The sequence below is a fragment of the Lissotriton helveticus genome, chromosome 10, assembly GCF_964261635.1.
Source record: "Lissotriton helveticus chromosome 10, aLisHel1.1, whole genome shotgun sequence".
Lineage (NCBI taxonomy): Eukaryota > Metazoa > Chordata > Amphibia > Caudata > Salamandridae > Lissotriton > Lissotriton helveticus.
Window position 1 is genome coordinate 1,066,312,553 of NC_136071.1, and position 24,575 is coordinate 1,066,337,127.

At 43.4% G+C, this 24,575-nt stretch overlaps 1 protein-coding gene across 1 annotated transcript in view; it reads left to right on the forward strand.

The window, feature by feature from the left end:
* The window catches only part of AHR (aryl hydrocarbon receptor), a 510,239-nt gene that overhangs the window by 372,329 nt on the left and 113,335 nt on the right, over positions 1–24,575 (forward strand). The window contains exon 6 of the mRNA XM_078663779.1: positions 2,546–2,676. Within this exon, the coding sequence (XP_078519905.1) occupies positions 2,546–2,676 (131 nt within the window). The remainder of the gene's footprint in view (positions 1–2,545; positions 2,677–24,575) is intronic.

The following is a 24,575-nucleotide window of genomic DNA, read 5'->3' on the forward strand; positions in this document are numbered from 1 at the left end:
GCCAATAACCTGCTTGCCCTGTCCCCTTTCATCTGCAGGTACCTCCTGTAAAAGAGTCATACATGTTTTTATTTTATATGAACTTCCAAGGAGGAAGAACTTGTTTTTCCTGTCTACCCCGTGCCAGGCATACTGTTGGATCATGTAGTAGTGCCCACCCTGTAGTAGCCAGCTTGTCTTCTTGTAACTTTAGGTCTCTCTCTAATGTTTGTCAAATACCCATAGTTGTGGCCATGCCCCCACCGTGGACCACCATCTTCAGTCAGGCACCCAGTGTGGCATCCGGGCCACCATATTAGTAGGTCTCCGCACTGAACCCAAGTTCCAGGCTCCCCTACAGTATCCAGGCCCAAAGCTTCTTTCTGGCCCGCCCCAGCAATGCAGGCCCGACCCATTTGGGCCGCCTTCAGTATTTTCAGGGCAGGGGATGCTTGAACAATTTTGTTGGGGCTCCTGTCAACCTAAGAAGGATAAAAGGCTGAGTTAGCCAAATCAGAATTCAAAACTATGACTAGTCACTTTACATATCAGTGGAATATATTTAAATACCTATTCAATCTATGCAGGGTTTTCTTTCTGGTGCACTGTTGCGTATATTCTTGGCATTTCATTGATTTTTGGTTTGAGTTGTCTGTTCTGCAAAAGAATTGAAAACTATATTTGTGACAGGTTCTTTTTAATATAACACGGGGATGACACAAAATTCACGGGCTTAACCATTTGCCAATGTTTTTAATCAGTTTGCAAAAGAAAATGAATGTGTTTAAACTAAGCATGCATTATTTTGATTCACATATCTAAGGAAGCAGAGGAACTATTGCTGTAAACATTTCCAAACAAATCAGTTATTATCCAGGGAACCAATTGGTGATTCTTAACAGAGCCGTAGGTTCTGGATTTATACATCATCTCTACTTTGGCCTGCGTTACTATTGGCCCATTATTGCCATGGGCCTGCTTAAAAGTTGTTACCCGGCTCATCGGACTTCCTATTCTGAAAGCAGCTGACGTTGCAGTGTAAAACTCTAAGCAACACATGCACAATTTGGCATAGTATCACTGAATCCAGCATTTTATTCCCCAAAGACATGTGCCCCTGAATCATTTCCCTCCCCCTTATTTACCTGTATTCCTGGTAACAGTAATTCCAGGGGTTTAGGGAAATAACAGCATTTATTCCAGGCCACTCACGGTGACGGGCCTTTGATGTTCATCTGTGTCCCTTTTTATATTTCCATCATCATATTTTATTTCTTATATGTTTTCACCACGTCACTGACACTTCACTTTGCCTGACTTTATATCCCACTTCTCTAGTTCAATTGACCCGGACATTCAGACTTTTCTTATGGGGATACCCTGCAACCTTTTCCTGCATATAAATGCCTTTGTCCCTCTGCTGTCATCTGTTCAGATCATGGCTGACTACCATCTACCAGTGTTTGAAAAGTGTTTTAAACGCAATAGCAGGTAAACTAAATTTCTAATTGACAACTGCTCAATTTCAGTGTTGATTTGCTCCAAGTGGAAACCAATGGTCTGCAGCTTCCACAGTTGTCTATTCAAGGATGGACAACTGAAAGAGCGCATACGTACACCTGCTACTAAGATAGTTGACATAGTTTCAGTAGCCTCAACTTACTCTATTTGTTATAGGCACCAGTCCAGGTAATTATTAGTGGCCAAAATTAATGTAAGCATCCACCCATCACTTTTTTGTTTCCCTCAGAACTCTCTGTCAAATTCATATGCACTGAATTATGGCGGATTATATTTTCCCAGCTTTACATGCCCACTCCTTTGGGGCACTCAGCCAATAAATATCCCCTAGTGATTGGCCCAACTACAGACAAGCATTGACAAATGCAATAGGTTTCTCCAGTGACAGCTATTGGCTTTGCCAGTGCTTTTTTTTATTCTCCTAATGCCTACCGTACGGTACGTGTGCACACAAATGTGGTAGTAGTGTTGGAATGTTTTTTCAAATAATTTTGGAAAAGTGATTCCAAGATGACAGCAATGTGTGCACACGAGTAAACTGTGGACATCTTTGAATGTTGAAATCATTCCAAGATGGTACTCTGTCTATATACACACATGCATTGAGCCATCTCTGCATTATTGTACTTAAACGAAAATAAATATTCAAAGATTGCTGAAATGTGTGCTTATTCACAATCGCTGTGGCCATCCTCTAATGATTTTTATACTTTATTTTAATTGACTCTTCTAAGATGGCAGATGCCATTTCATAACTGCCATTACATATTAAAGTATGCGCTGGATGCCACACAAGACGTAGTTGAGCAAAATCATTTAAGAATTAAACTCACTTTTTAGACTGAGAATAGAACTTTGTCATGCATGCTTGAAAAGAAGCTTTGAACATTTGTGGCTCAAGACATAATTTGGTGCAGTTCTGATTTAATAATACAGAAATGCTGGCTGCAAATCTTATTCATTTTGCTTAGATGGACCTTGGCCCAAAGAAATGTAATCCTTTCCATACAAATAAATCAATATGTATCTCATGTAATCACTACAGGTGATCAAGAATTCACGCAGCGCACATCCTATTATGACCCAGACCAACTCCCTCCAGAAAATTCTGCATTTATGGAAAGAAACTTTATCTGCAGGTTAAGGTGCCTTTTGGATAATTCCTCTGGGTTCTTGGTAAGTGCCTTTCTTCTTGTCATTTAAAAGTTGAAGTTATTATTGACTCCATTGTGAAATATGCGTTTGCTGCAGTTGTTTGTTACCACTCTATCCTGTCTTTAGCTAGAAATTTGGGCAGAATGGAAGTACATGTCCATGACTCATCTTCAGCTGCCCAAAGTATATGTGTAACTTAATAAGTCCCAATTTTCCCTTTTATTCTACCAGTATTGACAAAACTGTAATGCACCTGAAATGTTAATATTGTGTAGTTTATCTTAAAATATTAAAGTCAGACAAGCAATATGAGAATAGACAATTTTCAGTCCGCGAAACCAACAATGTCATTTCTTAAAAATTGTCAGTGCTTCACTCCGCGAAGCCACGGATCGTGGAATTTTTGGCAATTCCGCATTCTCCACATAATGCAAAATTACCCAAATTCCGCGAGCGGAACGGAATTTACCACCCAGGCCTAGTAATAGCCTGTTTCTATTTTTGTGTGTTCTGCCTCATGCTGACAATTCTGAATAAATTAAAAACACTAATTTGGGTACAGGTCTGGCCCAAGAGAGGACATGATTACGCTACTTCGACCATTGTCTTGATAAAACCTAACATGCCTCTGGTTCTTTAAAAACAGCTAACTGTTTAGGCATCTTTTAAAAGGCCGTAAGTAGGCAGGCTAAGTTACTATAAAGATTAAATTAATTGTAATGGTTGGAAGAATGCAAAATACCCTGACTGCAGCTATGAGTTAGGACTATGCCAGCAAATGTAAAAAGCTCTTATCTCAAATAATCAGGTGTAAATTTATGTAGCATTGGTTCTTGTTATTGTTGGTTTATGGATTAACAACAGTCTGGGCTGTTTATTGTTGGAGGGAGGCACACTATTGATTCTATAAAGCAAAGGAGAGACAATGAGTTGTCCAGAGCACCACTCAGAGTGGGGATATACCACTCTAGACAATTAAAATTGGCCTGGTGTTTCCGAACCCTTTAAAGCGAGTCCATTATCACCTAACACTTTTTTATCCAGTTAAACTGTTAATGACTCCATGCAGGGGTTTCTAGGTACAGAAGCAGCGAATGTTCCTCCAGCATTCTCCTGCCCTGCTGTGGCATCACCTCTTGCCCCCTGAACGGCTGCACTTTACCAACACTTCAGGTTTTAAATTCCCTTTTTTCGTTGATGCATTATTTGTGATTACAAAGCATTAAAAAACACAGATCCTATCTTATGGACAATCAGGTATTTTGAGACTAAGACCAATTTTGGAAGAGACATTTATTTCCAAATACTCTTCCACTTACAACTGTGGCTATCAAGAATTTAAAAAGTTTAAACACAGCTCTAGATTCAGATCTTTGAATGGTCTTTTCATCACCTTGTCCTGCAAATACCTAATTGGGTAGATCAAAATAGATCCTGAAGTCTGGATTATATTTTTACAAGACTCATGGACTGAGAACATCTTTAAAACTTTGTAGTTTTGAAGAGAGTTGGGAGTAGCCACAGTACTGTTGGAGCCAGGGTTAATTGTGGTCTGAGTGGACAGGTCCGGAAATTATGTGGTTTACTGTTATCTTGCACAGGAGAGTTGTATCAATAAATAAACCCGGGTTAGACTTGTGCAGGAAATGGGCGATTCATTTTTATTTTGAAATAGCAAGTGACATTCAATCATTGTTTTAGCGCCTAACATAAACAAATGATAGTGGTTACATAGCTCATATCTCCAACTCCCAAGAGCTACTTTCTTCAGTAAGAAAATACTGATTGATTGAAACTCAGTTCTTGGGGTTGAGTTGCAGAATAACTTGCTTAGTATGATAGCACTGACAATTGCTGACATCGTTCTTATCTGTGTGTAAGAGAAAAACAATTTGTTCTAGATTGTATGAAGTTCATCACACTTATTTTTTTAAATAGCTTTTTGGGACTTCGTCAAGCAATTGCTTAATACATTAGAACCAAGCATGTCCAGGTGTTGGTCCATCCTTATGTAGCTGGCATAAGTTTGTCTTGTTCAATGTATGTATATCTTTGTCAGATTGGGTTCCTGAAGATTTCGTCTGCAATCATACAGATGTCTGGGCAGAACCTTTGGTTTCTTTGTTTGATTATCCTTTTCCCTATCATTCTGTTCCTGAGTCATGGTTCAAGCCCATAATATTTATTGGAATCAAAAAGGGAGACAGGTCCCAGAGCTTACCTAAATAGGTAGACAAAAAGATAAACATGTTTGCTTTATTCCAATGACTCTATTCTGTTTGCCAAAACAGAGATTGGGCTTTGCTGATTAATAGTGGGTTTTGAGGTATGCTCAGACAACATGAACATCAAATTAATCTCGGGTTAATGGAAGTTGCATTTAACAGTTTGAAGCTGGGGCATAGAATGCCGGTCAGCCTCAATGCCTAAGGATTGATAAACAAGGAAACCCTGGCACTCACAATATTTCGGATTATGTTAACCCCTTCGACGCTCATGACGAGCTCAGCTCGTCATGAGGTACACCTCTCGTACACTCATGACGAGCTGAGCTCGTCATGTAACGCGGGTTTTAGCGAAATGCAGCGCACCGCGGTAAATATGCACCGCACGCATGCGGTGAATGACAAAATGACAATATTCTGTCAGACGAACTCAAAGAAAGCACAAAGAAAGATTCTCTTGACACAGGAAACACGGAAAGTGTATTGAACTAAACATCCATTAGTTTATTTCACATATATCAAAGTACCAAACTTAGTACACAAAGTAGCAAGGACTTAGACTCTTCAGTCTGGATAATACAGTCAGAAACTATCAACAATGATGGAAATTGTAGTCCAGTCCTTGTTGCAAAGAACATGAAAAAACAGCCAGCACGTGACTGTCTCAAGGCTTAAAGTTGTAACAATTTTTTGGAGAAGTTGGCGGCTCGACAGACATGATAGAAATAAGTCTGTATTAATAGCATACAAAGGGAGATATTCACAAGGAAGTGGCAGAGAGAGGTGTTAGCCTTCTTGACTTAACGCCTCTCTCCGCCACTTCGGAAAAGCAAGGCTGCACCATATTCACCAGGATATGGTGCAGCCTTGCGTTTCCCCCTGCGATGGCGCTAAGTTTCACAACTTAGCACCAATGCAGGCACCCATGCACCAGAGTCCAAGGGTGTCTGCAAGCAGGGATATTTGTTTATGTACAGGATGGTGTTCATTCCTGCACATAAACAAACCTAAAATTCCAGTTTGTAACTTACATGTGTGGTGCGTCATGCAGCACACATGTAAGTTACAAAACAGCATTTTTTATGTACAGGAAGGGACACCTTCCTGTACATAAACAAACCATGTCATTTTGCATTTTCCATGTGTGCTGTACAAAGCAGCAAACATGGAAAATGCAAAAACGAGGAGAAATAAAGCATTTCTCCTCGTATCGCCGACTTAAGACCTGGGCTTTGCTGGTCTTAAGTTTGGCTTTAGCTCTTATTTACACTGCCCTTGTGAATAGGGGGCAGTGTAAATATCAATGGGTGTTGCGGTGGAACGCCCACCACAACACCCACTGCACGCCCCTTTCACAAGGCAGCGTTAAACCACATTAAGTGGCTTAACTCTGCCTTGTGAATAAGGAGAGGCCCCCTATAGCCACCACAATGTCACTGAAAGTGACGTTGTGGTGGCAATAGGGGCTTCTGAATATGCCCCAAAGTCTATTAATGGTATCTAGGCCATTTTCGATCTCGGTTACCGTAGATAACACATTTACTCGTATCTTGAGAGAAGCGTATTCGTGAACTATATGATAGATGCACTTCGTGACTTACAAGAACAACAATATTCTTTGTAGAAAGTTTAAACGATGAATGGGAACTATCATAAGTCCCTTGTTTCTTTGCTGGCCTCTGTTAAAGCCGATCTCCTCCCGTCTGTGCCGTGGTAAACTCTAAGGTGCTTTCTTTAAATTAGGCTGACAGAATATTGTCATTAATATAATCCGAAATATTGTGAGTGCCAGGGTTTCCTTGTTTGCAAGTTTTTCACAAGTCACAGTTGTCACTTGTGTTTTCTACACCTTAGGTAGTGGGGTGTTGTACCCTGAGTGGCACAGTTTCTACTCTTTCTTGTATGGTTACTGCCTAAATTCATTCTGTAGCCCGTACATACAGTAATCTTGATGTGCAACGCTTGTATCCACCACTACCCTTTCCTCTTTTGTATACCTAAGGATTGATGTTATCAACAAATGTGATTGTCTCAGAAATCAGTTCTGTAGTAAAGGGACTGGGCGTCTGATTTAGAGTTTGGCAGACTGGTTATTCCGTCACCAACATGATTGCTATCCCATCCACCTTGTTACAAATGCATTATATCCTATGCCACTTGTAACAAAGCAGACAGGATATTCATCACATTTATAATCGAGTACTCGTCTGGCAAACTCTAAATCAGACCCTATGTCTTCCGATCTTCAGAAGAACCCCCTGATGTTAGTAAACACCTCTAGAGTATTGTCTGTTAATGATTTTAAACTCTGGACTTCTGTGATCTTATGATCTTATGTCCTTTACTTGCTCACCTGTCCACAATAGAGATTAGCGCTTGTGAAGCAGAACAATGTCTAATGTACTGAAAAATTCCTAGAATACACTTCTTAGAGAACTTGATAGTCTCTGGAGCTGGATCCAGTGATTGCACTAAAGCAGGAACTCAGTGTGAAACGTGGCTTGATGTTAGCCGCTCCTATATATGAATACGATCTAATCTGGCTTCTAATTCCTTTCAAGTGTGGACTCGGGGATGTTATGAGTCAAGGGACACAGATCAATGGTGTGATTGCCCTGAGCAGGAAAGGCTCACAGCTGCCTCAAAATTGTAAAGAAATTGCAGCCAACCTAATAGATACCAGGGGCAGATTTACTCATTTTTGATGCAACACAGCAAGACAACTTGCTGCGCTGTATCAAACTTAGTGAGCAGGAATCTACGTAGATATGGCGCATTCCTGCTTTCTATGTGTGCTGGCGCATTAGTACCTGCAAACACGTTGCAGGCAGGATTGTTTTGGTGCAAGAAGGGACACCAATCCTTTTCCTCTTCCTACGTGTGCTTTCTACACAGTACATGTAGGAAGAGGAAAAAGCATGGAAAAATTAATGTATTTCTCTCCGTTACGCCTCCCCTTCAAGGTGTAGCATTCTCAGGTTTACTAGTGTTTGTAAATCTGAGAATGCACCATAAACCATGAGTAGGTGTGTGGGACAACCACCTTCCGCCAATGGAACACCTTTCCAAGCCAGAGTAAAGCAAGCCAGCGCAAGATTTACTGTGCAATGCAAGTTGGCTCTGCTTGACTTCGTAAATCTCAATTAAGGGCTAGCGTTGCATGTACATCACCTTGCATGATTCAAGGGCAACGCAAGCCCTTAGTAAGTCCAGGCCCTAGTGCTAGTCCAAGATTTCCTGTGAAGACTCTCTTGCTTATTTAGGAATAATGCCAAGACCCCAATTTATTATGTATAAACCTAATGAGGGAAGGGCACAGTATCTTAACTGGATACAGTTCCGACGGTTGAGTTCTTTTGTATTCTGCAGCACACATAGCAAGGCATTCTGCAGCACACTTAGAAAGATGAAATCCCCTGAATTGAATGATTGTGTCTGGGAAGCTGTCCCTTCCTGTACAAAATCAATCAGGCCTGCAGCACAGGCACCCTTGCACCTTGGCATGTAGCGCATGGCAGCCCATTGTGCACCAGCGCAGGTGAAAAGGGCAGGAATGCACCGTATCTTATAGATACAGTACACTCCTGCCCTTTTCTTTTGATGAAGGGCAGCGCAGCAATATTCCTTTTGGCGCTGCCCTGCGCCAAAACCTCATAAATGAGGCTCTTAGTGTGTAGGGCCAGAGTTATGCAACTGGTGCAATAAGCATATGTCTGATCAGCTCGAACATTTTGTTTATAACCTGTACAAACAGTGTTTCTGGAATCCATAAGGGGACAACTTATTTAGAGGAATGTGATATATCACAGTTCCTTATGGCAGTGTTATTCTTGTGGATGTGGGTTTGGGTTTTAAATAAGACATTTCTTTTATGTCTCGCACTCATCCACATACTGAAGACTTGTACGGGATGAGCAGGCAACATACAGCACTAGTCCCACCTAGGTTCACCAACAGCATCAAATTTCACAGATGCGCTGAAAACAAAAAATGTTGCTTGAAAGATTCTTATTTCAACGTTCAGTGCCTCAAGCAGTGTCTGCACCTCACCCAGCCCCGCGATGTCCAGTCAACACTTGAAAATCAACCACACCAAGACCATATTCATCCTGTTTGCCATCAACAAGCAACTACTTCCTGAAACATTCTCCAGGGATATACTGCTAGAAAGATTCAACCCCATCTATCATGCAACACGAAATACTTTGGGGTAGATTTACAAGCCCCTTGCGCCACCAATACGTCACTTTTCGTGACGTACTGGTGGCGCAGGGGGCTGCTCCATATTTACAAGGACAGGAAAAGCCACCCTGCGTGACTTTTCCTCTCCTTGTAAATACGGCCCCTTCACACGCAGCAGTATGCATTGATGGGGCATTCCATGGGTGTTGCTGTGGGTGTGCCTGTAGTGATTGGTTTTATGCAGGAAGGTGCCCCTTCCTGCACAAAAACAATCTCCCCTCGACGCAGGCATCCTTGCACCATGAGGCAAGGGTGCCTGCGCCGGCGCATGGCTGCAGTTTGTGCGACAGCGCAGGGGGAATCACAGAGATGCGCCATATTCTTGTAAATATGTTGCACCCCTGTGCTTCAGAAATGCCGCAGTGTAGCACGGCCAAACGGCTTGCGGTGCCACGTTGCAGCACTTCCTTGTAGGCGCACTACTGGTTGGGGGAGGAAGCCCACTTTACCTCTGAGGGACCTTTGGGGCCAAGAAGCCCTCCTGGTACCTCCTGTAACACCTAGGCAACGGAATTCCTGAGAGCTGGCCAGAGGCCCACACCCCTTTCTCCACCACTCTTCAAATGTGACTACTAGCTAAAAAAGAAATTCACAAAAACGGTTACAGGGACGTTATAGTTAGGAATTAACATTTAATTCATTGAATAAAACAAATGTTACAGGCATATTTCACTCATACAAAACCAGAGAAAGTCAGCCACTATAGTTAGCTGAGCTAACGATAACTCATGTCCCCACAGTGCACTGCTTATGACCTCACGTACTACATCACTCATGATATGGTCTGAGACTTTGAGAGATACTAAACTACTTCTTAAGTTAAATTACTATTCTTTCTGTACTAGTAATGAGTGATACTATTTCTAACATATTGTATATGTGTGACTGTGTAACTGCCTGTATCTATGTGTAAGTGGGTGTCTGAGTGGCTGTATGGGTGTGTGAGAGGCTATATGGATGTGTCAGTGGGTGTGAGTGGCTGCATAGGTCTGTCAGTGGGTATGTGAGTGGTTGTATGGGTTTGTGAATGGTTTTGCTAGGGGTTTTCTGGGTGTATGAGTGACTGTGGGTAGTTGTATGGTTGTGTTAGTGAGTGTGTTAGTAGTAGTATGGGTGTGTGAGTTGTTTTATGGGTGTGTGAGTGGTTGTATGGGTGTGTGAGAGGGTGTGTTAGTGGTTTTGTGGGTGTGTGAGTGGCTCTGTGGATAATATAATCAGTGATGTAATTTGTGATGTCATTACTGATGTTATCAGTGATGTCACTGACCGTGTGATGAATGATATAATATGTAAGGTCATAAGCAGTGTATTCCGGGGACGTAAGTTATGGTTAACCCCGTTAACTATAACTGCTGAATATCTATGGCTTTGTGCGTGTACAATCTGAGCCTTACTATAACGTCCCTGTAACCTTTGCAATTTTTCAGTGAGTTTCAAAGATTTTTAAATCTATACCCTAATATAATGCTGTTGAAACCTTAGATTTTCCAGTGACTTTTTTTAATGTTCTTTCCGACCTATAACACCTCTGTAACAATTTTTTTTTTTTTTTAGAATATATATATATCACTCAGCGGCAGTCCCACTGTGTATTTATAGTTCGAGCACACTTTCAATAGAAAGCGTGTTTTTGTTTTGCTTATAACTTTTGCACCATTTGTCGAATCTTCATGAAACATTTCAATGAAAAAGTTCATCCAACTCAGCTCCTTCCTGGGGATGGAGCTGAGAAAAAAGGGGGCATGCAAAAACGCATTGTCTCCTGCAGTTTCCATAGGAAATTTCGAACAGAGCTACTTCAAAATGACAGCAAATTTAGTAGAAAGCTAGATCTTCCCCCAGAAAGCATGCTTTTTGTGATTTTGTGTAAATCTACCCTGCTGTTTATGAGGAATTAACAATAAAAGGTACTCAAGTTGGGCTTGTAGGAGTTATAAAGTTAGGTATATCTGGACAGTTGGTGTCCCGCAGATCTGAACATTTTAAACGTAGGACCTTCTAACTGGCTGAAATAGATTTTTCTCCTTATTACCATTTTAATATCATTGGACTGGTGCAGATCCTGTGGTACAGAGAAAGATCTGATTGTCTGGCCGCAAGTGAGAAGAAAATGTTGTAGCTGCCATTGCAGGATTCGGGAACTTGGTCCCCATGTCCTGAAAAAGTACTGTAAATATAGTGTGACAGGGTAGGGACAACCTTGTCCCCCTGACACTTGTGGAGGGGGGACCTGAAGGATCCCACTCATAGGCCGAATTAAAAAAAATTCTATGCTGCATATGCCTGTGGTGTTATGAGTGATGTCATCAGTAATATCATCAATAATGTAATTTAACATGTCATGAGTGGTGTATTATGTGCGGAATTTCTGGGGACCCTCTGTAAATCTTGTAAATGTTTGAAGTAAATGCTGGACATAGGAATATGCTTATAACTTTCAAAAGGTGGTATGTTTTACCTCAGCTCTATGTCACCAGTAGAAGACTAGGAAGAGGGTGGATCGATCTATTGTGGAATCCTAAAGCTATCTTCAAGAATTCGTCAAAGGAGCTTGTTGCAAGAAAGGAATCACTGGCAAAGCCACTAGGACAAGCCTTTATTACCGGTCAGCAGAGCTATTGACTTTGCCTATGCTTGTCTGCTTTGGAATATTTTATAATTCTTTACCATTCTAAGATGGCCAATGTAATTAGAAGCAATGTGTTGGCTATGTTGGAATGGTAAAGCATTATGAAATATTCCACCACATTCCATGATGGCCATGGCATGCATGTGTGTAAATATATGTGTCCATCATTGAATGTTTTCCAAATTTGGCTGCCTGACATCTGCATGGGTAGATTCCTATGCTTACACGATTGACCTTCACGGGATGATGTTTGACACTATTTGTTATTCGTAATAAATGCCAAAATCCCATGCATTTCATTATGGCTGCCACTTGAAATGCTCACACGGGATGCAGCGTGCTGAAAGTGGCAGTGAGGGTTTGGTGGCATTTCCGGGGAGCAGCTCAGGCCTAGTAACTGTAAAAAAAATGGGTTAAAAAAGAAATAACTATGATTAGAATAACATATAGAAGTTAAAGCAGATTTTTTAAATTACCTTTGTTTCTCAGGGATGCAGTAGTAAATGTTTTGAACGCTCATTAACAAAGCTATTTGGCTATACAAGTTTAGCTTATGTTAACGTCCAAATTTTGGAGGTAATTGGTGGCGGATGTATGACGTTATAACGCATACTATTACTCCGCAGACCATTACAACGCGACTTTTACTCCGCATACCGTTACAACGCATAGCGCCTTGGGGCGCTGGATAGTGGTAAGTATAATTTTCTATTCCAACACCAGTCCCCGTGGACACTAGGGAAGGTGTTGGATAGAAAATTAAACTTATTCCCTATCCTACAGCGCCCCCCAGCGCAATGCGTTGTAACGGTATGCGGAGTAAAAGTCGCGTTGTAATGGTAGTGCGGAGTAAAAAATGCGTTGTAACAGGTGTATACCATTGGTGGCCAGTGAAGACTCTAGTACTTAAAAAAAAAAGACTCCAATCTTCAGTACTTCGTTGTCTTCAGGCCGACAGATCTTGGCTGTTCTTTCAAAATGGAGCTGAAACAAATTTCCTTTAAAATATAATCATCATCTTTCAGTAAACTTAATGTTTAGTCAATGATGGCAGGTCTGAAATCGTTTTCAAAGTTTTATTTTTCATTAAGAGATAAGTATTGTTTTTGTCATTTTATTCAGATTAGTAAATTTACAGAAATATCAAGAAACGGTTTTGTTAGAATCAGCATAATATAGATAATGTGTTCCATAAAGGAAATAGTCCTTATCTTAATCGAAGAGTCGTAACCTAAATAAGAACCCGTAAAGAGCTCTCTTGGGTCAGAGCAAGATCCTGGAACATTTAGTTAGCTAAAGAAAAGAATTCCCCTTAAAGAGTAGTTCAGGAAACTTAGCCGAGTTCCCTAACAAGTTTCAGTAGCAACTCATTTGGTAGATAAAAGAGTAGTAGTCACAGCAGTAGTTATGATCGGCTGTAGAGAAAGTCTCTCTGCCAAAAGATCAGGATGATAGGAAATCACTGTTAACAGTAGCACACAGCAATCTGGGCAAAAGCAAAGGGAAAATAATACATAAAGCACCCAGGGTACAGTGGCATGTAAAAGGGTAGAAATGCCTGCCCCTCTCTAACTAGGAACATGTCAATATGAAAACATAAAACATTTGCAACTTTCAACATGACGTTGTCCAATGGAAGCAGTTCTTCCAATGTTCTGACATCTTTCCTCCTATTTTCCACGGTAAGCAATTATCTTTTGAATGTGTCTTATACTAGATACAAGAGGGAAGGTTCTCATGAGAACCCTTGCAGACCTATTCTGTTAGCTGCTGTCAGTATACCATTGTGTGGACAAAGGGCTGGTCTAAAGCAATGAAACATTTCTATCAGTATGTCTGGATGAGAGCATGCGAATCAATATCTTCAGAAAGTTCAACATTGCTAATACTATATTCATTATGAAAACATAGCAGGATACATTATTTAGTGAAATAAGGAAATCATATGGTGTGAAAAGGCTAAAGAAATACATCATATGGCGTGAGGAAGCAAAGAAATACATTTCTGTCAGCACAGCACATTTTAAAGTGATAAATGATTTTACAGTTAGAGGATTAGGTTGCCAGTTGCCAAAAGGCATCTTATTCTAATGACAAACAGAAGTCGACAAACAAAATTTTGAAGCCTACTTGTGGTGGTACATTAGGTATGGGAGCCTACAACTTATTTAAGCTACATGTTTATATATATTTATATATTTTTACATGTTCAACAATATCATCTCCTGTGGTTAAAGCTGTTATTTATTTAGCATATATTAAAGAATTATTTGCTATGTTTTTAATTTTCCCTTCTACAGATATGGTAAAGTTAAACACATTTTCTAAAGTCAGGCACATTTTCTTCATTGTTAACCAAGACAAAGTTTATGAAAGAATTGAGGCTTCAACACTTACAAGCACATAAAAAATGTTTCTATAAGTATACAGACACTTTTGAAATTCAATATTCCCACCTACAAAGATTGCATTGTTCTGTGAGTAAATCTGCTCCCAGGGACAGGGTGCAGACGTTTCAGAGTGCAAATGACTGAAACTTGTGGCAAGATTGAACAGGCACTGTCAAAGCCAGTAGGTCTCTTGAGTGCAAGAGCTATTGGCTTTACCAATGTCTTTTAGCCATGTCATTGGTCAGCACGGCTACTTTGCAGCATAGCTAAAAGTTATAAACAAGGAGTTCTGTCCACGTCATAGCAACTTTGTTTATGGTAGGTGGGGATGGGCAACACAGACAGCAGGAGGGAGGGTGGGATCGAATGGGCTACGCTGACAGTGAGAGGAAAGGTGACAAGGAGCAGGCAATAGGGCATTAAAAATTAAAAAACAATGCGCAAACAGTGCTGAATGCCTCAAATTGCTTTTTTTTCATGTTGATGGTGGGTAACACAGAGAACAGAAGGGTGTAAGGGGAAAGAGTAACACCTGCACGGGGGAAAGGCAGGGAAAAGCAACATGAGCAAGGGGGATGAAAGGGGGAAGAAAGAACATGTACAAGGGGGGAGGAGGGGGAAGGACCAACATGGACACGGAGGAAGTGAGAGGGAAAAAGCAACACGTATAACGGGGTGGGGAGGAGGGGAAGGAAGTAATGCAGACACGGGGTGGGAGGTGTAGAGTTGGGGAGGGCCCTAGGCCCGCATGGTAGATAGCAGCAATGATGTGGACACGGACACCAGTTAGGGGTAGTGGGAATGGCCACGAGCACGTGCGCTCGGCCCCTTTTATTGCCAGCGTCATGTGACACCATGACGTCTGTGGTGGGTGGGTGTGAAGTGTAATACAAACACTCTTGAACACTAGACCGTGTTCATGCTAGGACCCTACATCCCTCCCATTTTTTAATCGCAAAAACCCACTTACGGAAATCAACCTGTGGGAAAAACAAACTGTATCAGGATGCAGTAAAGTGTTCAACTTCCGCTGAGTCCTTTTATCCGCCGCTGCTTGGCATCACAGATAGTGTTCAATCTGCTGCGGGGAACGTCAGTTCACAGTGGCACCGGTGTGGGGGTGCTCGATGGAACCAGTCTATTGACGACTCTGCGACAAGATTGTCCTCACAGTCCTTCTTTTGCTCACTTCCATGGCGACGGGTGCAGTTAGAGTTCTTGTGGAATGATGCACGATTTCCGGTCTCGGCCTTAGCTTCACTTGTAGTCTGTGTCCTACTTGGCAAAAGGCAGATCCGTTGCAAGGCATCCCTCTCACTAGGATGACCCCTCTCGTCGGTGTTCCCCTGCCACGGGATATCCTTGAGGTCCTCTTTCTCGGATTTGCGCTGGGCTGGATGTGCCACATCAGTTGTTCCTGCGCCGCCGTCAGTGGGGGTATGGAAAAGACGATGTGTCTCACCTCAGATTCCGCAGCCTCGTCCCAAGGTAGCTGTTGGTTTCTGTCTTTGCTTGCGATGTCTTCGCCCTCCCCGGACCTTTCGGATGGGCGTCGGAGGACCGTCTCTCGTCGCGGGGACTGCGTCCCAGAGGCCTCTGCCCCTGAGTCACCACGGCTGGCATGTGTCCAGTGTCCGTGTGACCCCAAAGGTGGATGTCACAAACGGTCTCGCTTGCTCCTCTCCGCAGATCCTGGGTGTGCGGAAACATCGTCTGTCAGCTGGTCTTCTTTGCCACTGGTGTTCTTCCGGCCTCGTGTTCCTTGCACCGTTGTCCTGGCACTTGTCGCCTCCCTTCTCTTCGGGAGTGTGAGTGTGAGTGGTCTTCCTGCACTCCTCTCTCTTTCCTAAGTTGGTTCACTGTGGGGACGTTGCTTCGCCCTGACTTCTCCTTCTACTCTTAACTGTGGCAACAGGCCACATGGATATACTTCCTTCCTTTTCACGGTGGCAGACGTGCCACTCAGATCTCTCCTTTTCTTCCTTCCTTCTCACAGTGGCAGACGTGCCACTCAGATCTCTTCTTTTCTTTCTTCCTTTTCGCAGTGGCAGACGTGCCACTCAGATCTCTTCTTTTCTTTCTTCCTTTTCGCAGTGGCAGACGTGTCACTCAGATCTCTTCTTTTCTTCCTTCCTTTTCGCGGTGGCAGATGTGCCACACGGATATCTTCTTTTCTTCCTTCCTTTTCGCGGTGGCAGAGGTGCCACTCAGGTCTCTCCTTTTCTTCCTCCTGCATCGCGACATCACTTGGTCCGATCTTGTGTCTTCTCTCCTGACCTGGGTCCTCCATGCAGTGCGCGCACTCTGCATGTGTACCCCTGGTCTTGTCCCCGTCGGGGACACTTTCTCCTTCTTCCTCAGCAGCCAGAGTTGGTGTCGCGAACCTTCTTTTCTTGATGTTTTCTTTTCTTGATGCTTGTTGGTGACGTTCGGGGGTCCACGTCCTTTTCATGGTTGAACGTCCTGCTTGGTGGTCCACTTCTGCCGATGCCTGGCAGGTTGCTTTCGGTCGTCCTGTCGGACTTTGCGCTACAACAGTTCCTAGGGGACCCGTTGTGGGTCAGCACTTGATGGGCGATCATTCTGCGGATCGGCTCCTGGGAGGCGCCATGGATCTGTCGCCGTTCGACACTTGATGGGCGATCGTTCTGCGGATCGGCTCCTTGGAGGCGCCATGTCGTGGGGTCGTCCGCGAAGATTGTTCTGCGCGATGGCGCTGCATGCATCCTTCTTTCTGCTTGCGGCGGCTGTGCGTTGCCACGTGGCGCGTTGATTGCGCACTTACTGTTCAGGGTTCTGGGACGCCTGTTGCGTGACGTTGGGTACTTGCTGCTTTGGCTGTCGTCAGGTACTTGATGCTTTGGACCGTTGGCGGGAGTAGTTGATGCTGCGGTGAGCGCCTGTGGCCACAAGGCGTCGCTGCTCTCTCCGTCCTTTGATCGCGGCAGTCTTTTCCATGGACGTTCTTCCAGTGCTTGGCAGTCTTTTCCTCCAGACGTCAGTGCTTGGATGTTAAGTGAGACGTTCGCGCCTCTTCCCACGTCGCGTTGGAAGTGGCAGCTGCCGACTCCTTGCTGGTGTGTGTGGGTGTCTTCTGCGCTGTTGCGCACTTTCTTGCTGCGGGAGTTTTAGATGCTTTCTTGCTGCGGGAGTTTGGATGCTTTCTTGCTGCTGCTGATTTCTCTTGCGTTGTGCAATGCTTGTTTTAGTTCTTGTTGATGTAGGTGTACTTTTGCTTTTGGCCACTGGGTGGCAGTGTTGCTGGATTTGTTAGCAGCCTGTCTTGTCTTCCCCTGATGTGCACTCTACTGTCTCAGTGCACAGGGGGCTGGAGCTGCTGCTGGGAACCTGCTTCAAACTGTCCTTCAAACTGTCCTCCCGGTGAGTCTCTTCCTTTTCACTTATGGGGGCAGAAATGCAAAATGTTCTGAAGCTTGCCGGGTGCACCGGCACTTTCCATTTAGAGATGGGGCACATAGGAGTGTCTGTGCGTGTGAGTGAGGCACTGCTGGGGAGTTGCCGGCGATGTGTGGTGTGCTGAGCGGGTAGGCTCCGCTTCAAGCAGTTCCTTGGCGGGTGCGTGGTGCCCGTTTCAGGGCACAGAAAAACGCCAGTCACTTTTCCTGGGTCCTCCCCGCCCACGGCGGCGTCTCGCAGTCGGTGCGCGGGGGGGGGGAAGGGAATGCTGATGCTTCCCCATGCGGGTGAGCTCCGCGTTGCCCTCTGTTCACTCACCTCGGGACGGGGTGCTTGAGGCAGGCCGCGGGTAGGCTCCGCCGGCTCTGCCTATGTAGACGCTGGTGATTGTCCGGTGCGGCAGGCTTCACTTTCCCCGGTCTCCCGCCGCAGCAGCTTCAACTTGCACACGCTGCGCGGCGGAGACCTGCCATGTATGTCGCAGGCCGCGGGTAGGCTCCGTTGGCTCTGCAGTTTCTTTCCTCTCGGGGGTGCCGTCGGCAGGCCGCGGGTGGGCTCCGCTGGCGCTGCAGAGTTTTCCTTTGGGGGGGGCTACCGGCGGGCCGCGGGTGGGCTCCGCTGGCCCGGATCACGTTGCGAGGGGGGTCGGGAGGCGGTTAGCTACTCCGCTCCCTCCCCCTCGTGGTTTTCGGTGATTGCGGGTCCGGCCGCACTTTTGTTCACGCCGTCTTCAGTCTCTGTGCCCCACCGCTTCTAAGCACACGCGCGGCGGGGGCAGGGGACGACTCGGGCAGGCCGCGGGTAGGCTCCGCTGGTCCTGCTTATGCATTGGCACAGTCAATGGCGGGCGCTTCGCCCCTGGGGTTCACCTTCGGCCGGCGGGCCAGATGCTTTGTCGCGGTCGTGGCGGGTGGGCTCCGCCCGGCCCGTGCACCTCTCCAGTGGGGGTTGCAGCCTCGCGGCCGTCGCAGGTGGGCACTGGGCGGTCCGCTCTTGCTTGGTGGCACTCGGTGGTGGCGGTCGACGCGGGTGGGCTCCGGTCGGCTTGCTGTGGGGTCCCCGGTCACTGCGGGGCTCCGACGTGCTCACCGGCTTCTCGGCGCGCTGCGCCCTGCTGCAGGGGATGCCCTCTAGGCGGGCAGCTCTCTTCCCCTTTTTGCTGTTTGTTCAGCCGAGGGTAGTGGCACGCATGGGCTGCACTACCGGCCTCGTCGCCAGTGGAGGAGGGGAAGGAAGTAATGCAGACACGGGGTGGGAGGTGTAGAGTTGGGGAGGGCCCTAGGCCCGCATGGTAGATAGCAGCAATGATGTGGACACGGACACTAGTTAGGGGTAGTGGGAATGGCCACGAGCACGTGCGCTCGGCCCCTTTTATTGCCAGCGTCATGTGACACCATGACGTCTGTGGTGGGTGGGTGTGAAGTGTAATACAAACACTCTTGAACACTAGACCGTGTTCATGCTAGGACCCTACATCAGGGAAGGAACAATACGGACATGGGAGGAAGAAAGAATAAAAATGGTTTCTCAATCGCAGCATGGTCAGGACAGCAATCAATCTGAAGCAATCAGTGATTGTCCATGCTCCAGCCGAAAGAAGAGGAATGAAGCCGAGGCAAGTTGGCCAGTAGGAAGGCAGCAAATAATAGTGACAATGAAACCAACAAATGGTAAGCAAAGAGTGGGAAGTAATCTCTTTTTGTTTACAATATCTCTTGCAATCAAGAGCATATGCAGCACATGTGCTGACACAGGAGGGATCTAAAAACCCACTCATTTGTTTGTATTACTAAACAGTAGAATTTAATATAAGCGTTGCTGGCCTGATTCACGAAGCTATCTGTTCATGTGAATGCGCATTACACATTCTATTTACAGCTTGTAAAATAATTTATTTATACAACGATTTTTATTTTTACTTCTTCTCTGAGGTGCTGTCAGCGTTCCTATCCATAAGTGCCATGAATGTCTGTGTACTCTCATAAACCTATTTGTGACATGTACAAATTTCTGTATGACAATCGATCCCTAGGGATGATTGAAGATGTACGCTTTTAACGGGAGGAGTAAATATATTTATAGGGTAGGAATGTGCTCGGAACCTCTCAGAATCGGCCAGAGTCTTTGGAAGTGCATTTCTCCATGTGGGAAAGTTTTTCACACAGAGAAAAAAAATGTGCCATTCCACAAATGAGATGCCATTTTTCATGCACAATATTGCATTATACAAAGGACTTTGCATAGTCGAGAGGCAAATTCACAGTGATTGTATAAGTCTTCTAGCGATCTAAAATGCATAATTTTACAAATATGGAAGGCAGTCTACCTGCTGGTGTGATGTTATACATTTCTGAGTAAAACGGGGCCTTATTTGCTTACTGTGGGACTCACACTCTTCAGTGGCTTCTCAGTTGTTTCCCAACCATATTTTTGTTTTGCAAGGCTGTGCAAGGCCCACACAGTAAATGAGTTTCGAAAAATAACACAGAGCTTGTCTTCTGTTTTGCTGGCACCACCTTTTGGTTTAAAAATGATGATTCGAAATTGTGATATAAAAAGCATTTCCCATATACAAGACAGAACATTAGAACTTTGAGCAGTCATGACGGTCATCATTGCCAAAGGTTTTATTCTCCTACTGACAACTGCAACTAAATCTTAATTATTTATTCTGGCGAATCTTGTTTGGTTTCACACCATATCCTATAGTATCTATAGACTTTGACCTTAATGAAGACTTAATGATCTCGAACTTTAAGGACTTGGAGTAGCCGAATATATTAATGCGCCTCTATTTTTTTGTTAAATTATTTTTATTAAGAAAGTAACCACAGAAAATACAAACAACTAGTATGTTCAAGCAGTAAAGTGGATAAATAACTTACAAAGAATACATATGAAAAACAGTGGAAATAAGAATAATATAACAGAAGATTACATGAACTTGTGCAAAATAGTCATAATAAAACAGCTAATGCTAAGGAAAATTGAACAGTAAGAAGAGTAAATAGAACATATCTGTGAAAAAAACTGGAGGAAAAGAAAACTATATTAAAGGATTTTTATTATAAAAAAGGGAGAGGGGAAGGAGAAAGATGGGGAAGAGTAAGAAAAGTAGGAGAAGAGATAGAAAACAATAAGAAAAGGAGGAGAAGAAAGAAAAATGAATAGGAAAGAGGAGATTATGGAAGCGGCAAGTTCTAAGATAAATAAGTAGCAAACGGTAACCATAACAAATCAGATTTGATCTGTAATGGTGTTGAGACATAAGAAACTAATCAATTCTGTGTTCATCACAAATGAGATTCCATCCAATGCAAGAGGAATAATTTAGAATTGTCTTTCCAACAAGATAATATAACCTTAAAAGCGACAGCAATAAACAAGTCAGTAAAAATAGATTTGGAGAGAACCAGATCAAAATCTGGAGACATAGGGCCTCATTAGGATGGCGGCGGACTTTGCCTGCCCGCCATCCTCGTGGTAAATGGGACCGCACGCCATAAGGTCGGAGGTCCCGTGGGGGGTATTAGGACGTGCCCGCCACAGTGGCGGGCACATCCTGTATTGTTAGTATTGTGGCGGGCGGTGCTCTCTGCACCGCCCGCCACAATACTGAAAATGCTTTGCAGCATTTTCTTAAACAAAGCGGCAGGCACCGCGCAGTGCCTGCCGCTTTGTTTATGTAAATGTGGGGGGGTACCACAAGTACGCCCCGTGTGCATGTCCCCACTCTGCTTCACTATGGGGGCCCGCAGCGTGCCCCCATAGTGAACACCGCCTGCCTTTCCGTGGCGGCATTGCCGCCGTGGAAAAGCATAACACACAGCCCATGTTAATATGGCTGGCGGTGTCTAATAGACACCGCCACCATATTAATAATTTTCCTCCCTGGTCGCCCTGGCGGTGTTTTCTCACGCTGCGGTCCCCCCCGCCATTGTAATATGGCGGGGGGGAATTCAGGGAAGGATGTCTGGCGGATTGCCTCCGCCAGGCTGGCGGTGGCCACCGCCAGCCTGGCGGAGGCAATCCGCCAGACATCCTAATGACCCCCATAGTGCCTAAAATACATTATGAATATTGAAAGGGACATTATATGAAAAAATCAATAAACATTTTGACCAAATATTTTTCCAAAAAGAATTCACCTTAGGACAGTGGTAAAGTAAATGTATTAATGAACCTCAGCTGTAAGGCATGACCAACTGTGGTAAATTAATTCAATATTACCTCATCTCAGAATTTCTATACTTAATAATCATAATTTCAGTCAAAGCAAAGAGAGGAGTCCGTGGTGCTCGAGTACAAAAAAAGGGTCCAGTAACTCGAGTTAAGGGGAGAGCTCCAGCACCAAGCGGGTACAGGAGTGGTCCGCAGCTTTATTCACACATCAGAATATTTATACAAATTTCAGTCAATAGGAAAAAGAAGAAAAGAGAAGTGACAAGAAAAAGGGAAGTGACAAGCAGTAATTTCCAACAGATGTGTCAAGGTAGGGGCGTGTCTTGTGTCTCATGAGAGGGCATGCAATGTGTGGAAATGTGTTCTCTTTCAGTTGAAGGCCCTTCCTCATTCGAGGGTTTATCTCTGTCTTAGAGTCAAGAACAGGAACCATCTTGTGTAAAACAGGAACTATCTTGCTGGTTCTGGGAATTGGCTGAACCACAAGAGTCAAAAAGAGGAACTATCTTGCTGGTTCTGGGAATTGGCTGAACCACAAGAGTCAAAAAGAGGAACTATCTTGTGTAAAACAGAGACCATCTGCTCTCTGGCTTGCAGTCAAGAACAGGAACTATGTCTTAAAACAGGAACTATCTGCTGGTTCTGGGAATTGGCTGAAGCACAGGAAGGGGTGGTCAATGAACTAAGATGCCCGGGTGCAGGGTGTCTTACAGTTAAGAACAGGAACTACTTCTTAAAACAGGAACTATCTGCTGCTGGTTCCCAGAATTGGCAGAACCACGGAAATGTGTGGTCAATGAACGGGGGTGCCAGAGGCAGGGTGTCTTGCTTGTGGGTCTGAAGACAAAATGGATGTCACACACAAAATGGGTGCTTGTCTGAATGAAAAAAAATGGCTGTCAGGCAGAAACAGGGAAATGATGGGGCACAATTGTCAATTTTATTTCCACACAACAAGAGGATGAAACTGAGTGATTAAATTTATGAAGAAGAGAAGGAGTAGTAACAACTCTATTATAGATGAAATATAGAGATTGTGTTATGTGTGCAGCCTTGGAGGTTTTAAATAATGTTGGCCATAATTTGTCCCATTGAGGAATAGACAACGCGTGGGATAAATCATGTTCCCATTCAAGTTCAACTCTAGACTTAGTGTGAGGACATGATACATTAGATAAGGTTTTATATGTGAATGAGGCACTGGGTATAATGTTAGAAGAAACATCATATAGAGGAGTGTCAGGTGAAAATGAGAGTGGGAAGGGTTGAGAGTTGAACTTCTGTAGAGAATTTTGAAGATTTGTAACAAGAACATTATATTGAATACATGAATCAGGTAGATTAAAATTCCCTTGCAATTTATGGAAAGGCAAAATCAAATCATTGGCAAACAGTTGATAAACATAAAAAATACCCTTTTTTTCCAATGTTTGTAGTAAAATGATTTGTGGCGAAATTTAATGTGTCTATTAAACCATAAGGAGGAAGCTAGGAAAGATAGATATTCATCAAAAGGTTTAAAGAAAAGTGTGTGTAATAGGTGATGAGCATATTTCAAAATTGGATATTGAGAAGTAAACGTACAATTGGTCATAAATATCACATTCTTAAAGGGAAAGTAATTTAGCAGTGAACTTTCAACAAAAACCCATGAAGGTTTAGGTACATCCTGATAATCTTTAGACAAAGCATAAAATTAGCGAATTAAAAAAGCATTATGATACAATCTAAAATCAGGAAATCGGACACCCCCTTCAGATTTGGGATGGGACAATTTGAGTAGTGCAACACGAGCACGTTTATTGTTCCAAAGGAACTAAGTACAAATAGAATTGATCTGTGAAAAATAATAATTAGGAATTTTAAAATCTAACATTGACAAAATAATTAATACCTGAGGGACAATCATCATTTTAATTGTATCAAGTCTACCCCACGAAGATAAAAATAAGGGAGACCAAGAGGATATCAAATTGGTAACTTTGAGTTTCAGGGCAGTAAAGTTATAGGATATAGTATTATGAATATTAGAAGAAAACCAAATCCCTAAGTATTTAATTTTTGGGGGACACCATGTAAAGTTAGTAGAATCAAACATATGTTGATAGCATGAATCATTTAATGGTAAAATCTCAGTTTTGGAGAAATTTCATTTGTATCCGGAAACTTGAGAAAATGATAATATTTCTTGTAGAAAATGTGGTAAAGAAGATACAGGGTCAGACATGTAAATAAGAATATCATCTGCATAAGCAGATAATTTAATGTGATGGGATTTCTGAGAGTTATTCCTGATTCGTTGAAGAAAAGGTTCTAGACATAACAACGAGAGTAAAGGGGAAATGGGGCAACCCTGGCGTGTACCTCTCTGTAAGCAAACATAAGGGGAGAAGAGACCATTAACAAATACACATGCTTTCTGATCTGTATATAGCAATTTAACATATGAAATAAACTTAGGACCAAAACCAAACCATTGCAAAGTATGTATCATAAAATCCCAATTAATCCGGTCAAAAGCTTTTTCAGCATCTAATGATAGAGTTGCTAAGTGGGAAGGGTATTTATTGCTTAGAGTGAGAATATTAGAAAACATTCTGGCATTATCCGAGGCTAAACGACCTTTGACAAAACCAGATTGATCTGGATTAATAAGAGTAGGGATAACATTCTCCAGTCTGGTGGCTAAAATCTTTGCAAAAATGTTACAATCATAATTGATTAAAGAAATAGGGCGAAAATTCTTACGGATGGAAGGATCTTTATTTGGTTTGGGAATACCAATAATAAGGGCTTCTAAAAAAGAACCAGAAGCCCTACAATTGGATAGAAATG